Here is an 8,514-nt window from a genome sequence, read left to right on the forward strand (position 1 = left end):
AAGTTTTACTCCCCAGCTCGCAATTATGAAAATCCTTGGAATCGAGATACCATATTGACATTCAAGAATCCGTCGTGACGTCATCAGTAGACTGGTAGACGAGAAACCGCTCAAACCCCTTGGTGTCTGAAATTCTTAGAAGATTCTGATAAAAACCTCCTTTGGTTTTAAGATCTTCTAATTCTACTTTTGGAAAATCGTCGCCCCAATATCAATCAACGCATTAAGTATGCCGATATTTCAACACGTCATTAGAAGTGTCGTATGACGTCAATTGACATCCGGAAGAGTGACGTCACAACTATCTGTCGCATGCAAATGTTTTCATGCTCGGCGAGATTGAAGAATGAAGTTCCCTAGAGGTCTAGAATGTTAATATGGTATCGACCGAAGCGTTGAGCTAGGCCGAATAAAACAGACCTATTCGAAGAATTACTAGTACAGTCACTCAGGGATATCTATTACAAAAATCTGATAGAGAAGAAAGAGAATTAAAACAGAAAAGAGAAAGCGAGGGAGTACAGAAGATCAGAAATTAGGAAAAGAAATATAGTGCTGACAGAAGAAAGAAAATATGGAAAGAATTACAAAGGAGGGGGCAAATGAAAATTAATTTAACTTAGAAAAAATACAGAGAAAAGAGAGAAATGGAAGGAGAGAAATATTACGAATTTAGGCCACGAGATTTACTAAAAGTTCTTACAGTATGGCTTTACTTTTGATTATTTCATCATAAAAGAGTTCTTCTAATTCTCAGACTTCTAAAAAAAACTACTTCATACATTGTATCCTAGAATGATGACAATTTCATCCCTACAAATCTAGTATTTCCTTTCATCGCTACAAAACTAATATTTCTTTTGTCATTTTTTTTCAGAAGCCATGTTCCACATTCATTATACACACCCATACTAAGTATTAATTCCTGGTATGAGACAGAGGAATCTTACAAGAATCATGGACTGAAATTATGAATTAAATAAAGTCGTATCCGGAATAAACCAAGTCTACGATATTGTAACTTAATAAAGTAGCTATCTGTTTTAGAAAGTAAAGTCCGTTTTGGAGAATACTTGATTGGAATAGAGATAGTCGCTTGATATAGATTATAAGAATTGTATTAGGGTCTAATTTAGCCGAGTATAGTTATGTTGAGTCCAGTGAAGTGAGAAATGATAAGTGTAGGGTTAGGTAGAATGGAGAATTTTAGAATGGAGTTGAGTTGAGGAGAGTAGAATAGAGTAGTGCACGGAGAGTCCAGTCGAGTTTTGTAGAATAGTGTAGAGTCGAGGGTAGAGTAGAAGAGAATAGGGGATAGTAGAATAGAATAGCGTCGAGAGGAGTGGAGAACAGGAAAGTACATATAGGAGAGTTGAGCAGAATAAATTCAAGTAGTGTAGAAAAGAGTCGTGTTGTAGAGTAGAGTAGAGTAGAGTAGAGTAGAGTAGAGTTGTGTCAAGTAAAGTAATATAATGTTGAGTTTTATGTCATAGAGTTTGGCTGAAAAAGTATGTAAAAGAGTAATTTGGAACAACGAGATCTACATGAGATTAGAGTAGAAAGTATTACTGACGACATACTGCAGTCACATGGTAGACAATGAGATGGAGAAAGAAATGTGAAGATGAAGAGAAGTGTTGAGTTTGTAGAATGACAAACAAAGGATAAGACTATTAGCAGTAGACTTAGATGAGTAAGAGTTGTTAAAATACACGATACAATAGAATAGAATAGAATAGAATAGAATAGAATAGAATAGAATAGAATAGAATAGAATAGAATAGAATAGAGAAGTGCTTGGGCTTAGTACATTAACGGCGTTCATAGATTTAAGGAATAGAATTCACCTGTGGTAGGCGGCACCACAGCTGGAATAGTAGACCTCAGAATTCTAAGCATGCACATATTCATAACTGATTCAATAAACTACTTGAAACCAGTAAATGAGAAACGAATGGAAGAGACTAGATAAGATCAGATTATACAAACATAGAATAGATTATGACATAGAATGGTATATTATAGCATCTAGAAACAGACTAAGGTAGAAATAGAACGGAAGAGAATAGAATCTAACAACAGAAGTTAACAGATTAGATATACTAGAGTAGGGCAGAATAGAATAGAATAGAATAGAGTAGTGTAGAATGGAAAAGTAGAATGGAATAGAATAGAATAGAACGGATAACTAATTTGAGGAAAATAAGGAAAAACAAAAGCAATTTTTTCATGTGCATGGAAATGTCAGAATAATCTTACTTGTCAGTATCTCTATAAGTAAGCAGGTATATATTCCTTGGACTAGACTTAGAGCTATACCATCAAAATGTTTCATTCTGTCCACTCCATTTGAAAACATAATCGATGTTACCTTACTGATCACGTGATTACATTACAATAAATCTGCCCGTTCACAATTTGATTCAACCAACTAAAATTGTAAGTAGTCTTCCTGAAGTTTTTTAACATTTTTTTCTTGATTTTCTTCCTCATGGTATTTTTTCCTCATTAATCAACCCCAGAGTTTACCATAAAAAGGTCTGCTTTAAATTTAGTGCCATCTTCTGGCGTTTATTGAGGTACATGCACACCAATTTTTCTAGAGGGTCATTCAACTAATGGCAAACAGTTATCTGGAAGTTCATAAATCCTCTGTTTCCTCCAACATTGATGGGTTCCATATTTTTGGCCCAGCTACGGGTTTTACGTTGCTAGGTCTGGCTCTTCTGCGGTTGGCATACGATGGTCGGTCAAACTTTTTCGCTGTCTGTCTCACGGGTCTGAGATGTTCTACAACGTCGGCTTCATCCTCGGCTGGTTGATCGTGAAACTCTTGTTGTATTTGTTCACGTGCCCAGGATTTTGGTCTTGGATTATAGTCACGCCCTTGAGTTTCACGTCTTCTTGGAAAGGTATGGTATTGTGTTTGATCCGAGCCACCGCCACCCTGTTCAGCAGGTAAACTTTCCCATCCTTCTGCTTTTCTGTTAAAGTCGTTTATGTACGGTTGTGCGCCTAGTCTCACACGTGGTATTGGCGTTATCTTCGGTGGGAGACGATAACTGAGTTGATCATCACACTGCGTCCAGGGAGATATCTCATACGCAGCTCGTTCTTTCTTTGTACGTGCGGCCTCTTGAACATTGTTGACTAGGGATCTATTACCTGGTCGTGATCGAGTGTGAGCGAAGGCCTCTTCAATCGAACCAACAGGGTTGATTTCAGCTGCTTCCCATGGTGTCATATTGCCCATCAGAGACATTTTCTGTTGCCTCTGTGGTCGTGGAGCACTTGGAGGAGTAGTTGGAGATTTTGGATGGTAGCCTGTTCCGACGTGTGGTGGAGGTGATGGCACCCTTGGCCTTGCTCTCTGTAGCATCTCAATTCTCCTGCGAGCATAGTAGTCTGAGGGGTTAACTACATTGCTCTCATCAACAACGAACTGCTCAGAACGCTTCTTCATTCGGTCAAACATCACAGCTCCGCGTGCCTTTCTCCCGGTAGACTGAGCAACCAATTCTCGGCTCTTCACCAATGGCTTACCAGCTTCACCTGCAGGTGCTGTATGGGAACGGCGATGAGGTCCAAGTGATGTACCAGTTCTTTGGAAACTGGTGGTTTCAGTGGCTCCTGGTCGATACTGACGCATTATTTGAGTATACGACGTATCGATCCACCCTGAAGGGTGGTCCATAGCTTCTTCCCAGGGTGATTTCCAGGGTTTCAAACTGGGTCCTTCAACCATACCAGTATCCACATACTGGTGAAGTAAGGTCTTCCCTGGGCTGGCCTGAATAGGTGCAAATACGGGGGCTGGGGGAGCTGCTGTCTTTGGAACTGAGGGTGGACCCCTTCGTTGCCTGGCTCCATGGGGGGTTCTTACATTAGGATTACGCATTCTGCCAACGGAAATGTCTTCTCTGAAATCAGGATCACTTCGACGTTGACCAACATACATCCGGGTACCCTTACCAGGTTTGTGTCCAGTCAATTCTTGAATGCTTCGTTCTCTAGCATCAATAGGTGTTACTAGCATGACGGTTCAAGGTTTTACTCTAGTTGTCTCTTTGTTTTCGTTTTCAGTTGTCCCAATCAGTGTTATGTAATTTCTAACATCAGTATTAACCTAAAATAGATTTAAAAAACAAACAAAATTGTGAGTGGAGATGCAATTGGTAGATTTCATGCTGACAAGCAATGAAAGTGAGTCAGTCAGTCAGTCAGTCAGTCTGTGTCTGTCTGTCTGTCTGTCGGTCTGTCTCTGTCGGTCTGTATGTATGTCTGTCTGTCTGTCTGTCTGTCGCTCTGTATGTCTGTTTGTCTGTCTGTCCGTCTATTCATCCACCATGCACGTACACATCAATATGTATGTCTGTCTGTCTGCCTGTCTCTGTCGCTTTGTATGTCTGTTTGTCTGTCTGTCCGTCTATTCATCCATCATGCACGTACACATCAATCTGTCTGTCTGTCTGTCTGTCTGTCTGTCTGTCTGTCTGTCCGCCTGTTTATTCATCCACCATTCACACATCAATGTATGTCTGTCTGTCAATCTGTTGCGCAGACAGCGATGCATTATAATCCGAGAAATGAGACAATTATGAAACTGCTCACATCATGACGTCAATGAATTCTGTGCACCACAGTGTTTCTTATAATGACAGTATCAAGAGCATTGCATAGATAGGTAATATAAATAAATAAATAAATAAATAAATAAATAAATAAATAAATAAATAAATAAATAAATAAATAAATAAATAAATAAATAAATAAAATAGTATCGGTCGAAAGGAAAAGAATAAGATTTTCTGGACTGACATTCCACGCAATTACAATAATTATATAAAATAAGTTTGACACTGTAGTAACAGCGGCGTTATTATGTATGACAGTGGAAAAAAAAAACATTCGTGGCGGACCTAGAAAAGTCATTTTCACAAATTCTGCATCACATCACGTGACCTCTGAACAGAGTTATAAAAATGAACAAATCTGGCTTAAAAGAATCGTGTTGTACATGTACACTTGATGGGTGAGGCATTATGGATGTATACAAAGTTAGAAGCTCCATACATCTCGAATCAATTGCACCGACATTATTTTGGCAAGGGTTCACGTATTAAAAGCTCCCGACCTTGTTTACTTCTCATGCTACCACACTCCATGGTTAGACAGGTCTCTATTAAAGCCCCGATTTACAAATTTTCACAAAATAATTTTAAAGGGGCCACAAGATGCAGAATTGGTAGCACAAATGCAACTAAGATGAAATATTCTATTTTGTGTATTCGTAAATCATTTGGGGTCAAATGTCATATCTAGTCTACATCAAGTCGTAAATAAGTTTCCCCCAAATCTTCCCGGCCTCACACGTACGCGTATTAAAAATTTATGAGCGAAATTGAAAAATGGTACCTAGCTCTATAGCAAATTTTATCAGTGGCTTATAACGAGAAAATGACAGGTTATCTTGTCAATACATACATAAACAGTTCTATTTTATTTTAAGAGACATAACTCCTTGCTGACACTATATCACATAACTATATGGCATGTACAGTGGATAGTTTTTTTGAGATAGGTCTCACACACACAAAAAATACTGTCTGGCCACGCGGTTGGTCGGTGATTTCATACAAGATTAAAAAATGAGAATTGAGAGCGAAAAAAAAAGTTGACAAAATTCTATATATGTTAGTTATCTCACTAGCACTGGTACCCAACAATACTTCTACAGCGATCTATTTTTTATAGTCGTTTTGGTCAATAAAGTACTCTATTTAACATACACTACGAAAATAGCCCGCGGCACACACAACTCATCCAACTGTTGTCAAGCATTAATTTCTATCTCGACATTTCACATCTTCTTAATTTCCAAGCAGGATACGTTTTCGATTTCATGACATTGATCGAGTTTTAGAACAAATAGACAGCTGCATTCCATCTTAAAACACTCAGCTGTGATTAATTTTATTACATGCAGACATGTCGTTGAACTTCATCGACGTAAAAACCAAACACTACTTTACGGCACTAGAGTTATAATTTTTCGCGGTGTTAGCGGAAAAAATACGATCTAACTTGCGGGAATAGTGACGTTCTCAAATGTTATTACAACTTTTATATTTCTTGAGAGATAAGAATACTTTCAAAGCATTTGGCATTTACAGGTTTGTATCATTTATATTAGCAGGTTTAATTTTAGGGACAGACCTATATTATATGGTTCTCACAGCTAGTGTTGCTGGCGAAATACTTGGGTATAAAACAAATGCAACACACAAGTTACAGTTTAAAAATGTCAAAAGTTACTGCTGTTACTGCTCAGTATTTGACCTTTACAAAAAGTACAATTATCTCTGAGACTTAGCAGACTACACAGTTAATTTAGATCAGTCGACGCAGAAGTCGCACAGTGTGGAGTTCTTAGTCTTAATTTATTATCTATCTGGTGACCTTTGACCCTTGAAATCCTTCGGCATACGGTCATGAAGGATATTTCGTTCAGTTGGGAAATATAAATAGCCACTTGGTCAGAGAATGAACTGCCCTGAGGCCTACCGATGACTTAATATCGATATAAACAATATTTGAAAACATAACTTAGATAACATACGACAGTTTAATAACAAAAGTAATTATAACGGCTCCACCAGTGAGGTCGTGCGTCTGTATTAAAGTTTCGTTAGAAAGTGTTCTGGTACGTCCGCCGCAAAGACAGTAGCCAGTGTCGCGTTGCGTGTTTAATAGTTTTAAACGTCAAGAAGATATCCAACTGAGATTACTGATTACAGTGTCAAGGGTAATCGCTGGTATTGACAAGTTAATGAGTTAACGAGCTACTTGCTACGCGCACTTAAACATGACGGTCGTGGATTTTTTTTTCATATCCTCGCACTCGAATTTCTTCAAACAACATCAAAGCAAATCAACGGATAAATTGTAAAGTTATAAATCGAAACAGAATAAAAATGGAAAGCATACCGATACAACCATACAACAAACTTTGTTTTGCATACCATTGAAGTTGTCGTAATATGTTTTCATGACTTTTGAGATTAGGACATTACAACATCCGATGTAAAAGTCAAATAAACAACATATATATGCATGACGCGAGGCTCTTTGGGGGTATATCAATAATTTGCATTAACCTCACCTAATAACATTACGCATGACATAAAACAGATTCATTGAGAGTAACACGTTTTTATAATTATAGAAACTATGCCAAACTTGCCTCAAGACAAGAAAAAAAATTGAAAGTTTGTAAATTATTGTAACAGAGCAACTGTTGGGCACAAATCAATTACGTGTGATATGCCCAAGTACAATTTACAAGAAGCCCGGAATGGAATGTATGAAAAAAAAAGATATTTCAAAATTCCGCGTATGGTTGTAACTTTGATATTCAGTTTCCGATGTAGAAATGGTGTTTGTATTTTAATGATATATATTTAGTAATCGATATTTTTGAAAACTCGGAGCTTAAATTACCATATTCATTTAAATTTCAGTATTTTGCGATTAACTTTCGATAATGGATTTAAGGATTGACAGTGGATGCATGGGAAGGCGGTAAAAATTCCGTTACCATGGAAACGTGATAACATATCGTGGTTTTTATATTAATAATACGATAGTATAATATAATTATGACTGATGTGCAAACGATAAAAGAAATGGGTCGAGCTATGCACGTCGCGTCCATGAAGGTTCAAAACCCTTCGTAAATATTTATAAACAAATACCCCAGCATCATCAAGGGTAGTTAAAGTAACATCATCAAATTGCTTATTAATGTGTTTAGTTTTGTATTACAAGAAATATCGAAGGTAGAAATTGAAATTGCGTTTATTATTCGAGCAAAGTAGGAGCAAAGGGTACGTGTTATCGAAGGGACTTGAGAAGAATTTAGTTCTGGAATTTGTGGAACGCTTAGCGTTGTCGACTATCCACAACACTGATGGTATGACTACGGCAATATGTCGCTTGCAAATGCAAAAGTTCACTACAGACTGGAATTGAAGCAAGTTTAATTACCGCAAAAGCCTTGCAGATTAATGCTGTAAAACTTACCTTCGAACGTTAGGTTCCGTTCAAACCAATCCAAGAAGAAGTACAACAGATCAAGATTCTGGGGGTTGGTCAGCGAAACATCCCATGTGCCCCCAGAATGTTAGCATACTGACCCAAAATGCAATGCGGCAAATACTAAAATTGACGTCGGAGTGATGTGAAACATGAGCGCTAAGTTTCCTGGGGAACGTTCTCTTTCGAGCCAAATGTCAACTCACAGAGTGATTACAGCTATACGGGTTAATGTCCAGCGCGACTTCATCATTGCATAAAAGTGTTCAGCACGTTTAAGTTCACATTTGATATTGAGAGATGATTGTACTGATCAATGGCATGTATTTGTTTGTTCTGATGAACAAACTGTTTACTCTAATCGAGAACGAAAGTGATGTACCATACCAGTACTGCACTAGCTAGAAGAATCCCCAAAGT

At 37.7% G+C, this 8,514-nt stretch overlaps 1 protein-coding gene across 1 annotated transcript; it reads right to left on the reverse strand.

The window, feature by feature from the left end:
• Positions 1 to 2,071: 2,071 nt before the first annotated feature.
• Positions 2,072 to 8,203, reverse strand: LOC144452142 (uncharacterized). The gene is made up of 2 exons (XM_078143172.1): positions 8,083 to 8,203; positions 2,072 to 4,126 (listed from the first exon to the last, which is right to left on the reverse strand). Exon 2 carries the CDS (start codon positions 4,034 to 4,036, stop codon positions 2,642 to 2,644), a length of 1,395 nt encoding a protein of 464 aa, XP_077999298.1. The 5' UTR covers positions 4,037 to 4,126; positions 8,083 to 8,203; the 3' UTR covers positions 2,072 to 2,641.
• Between the last annotated feature and the right edge of the window lie 311 nt (positions 8,204 to 8,514).

The sequence above is a fragment of the Glandiceps talaboti genome, chromosome 22 (genome assembly GCF_964340395.1).
Source record: "Glandiceps talaboti chromosome 22, keGlaTala1.1, whole genome shotgun sequence".
Lineage (NCBI taxonomy): Eukaryota > Metazoa > Hemichordata > Enteropneusta > Spengelidae > Glandiceps > Glandiceps talaboti.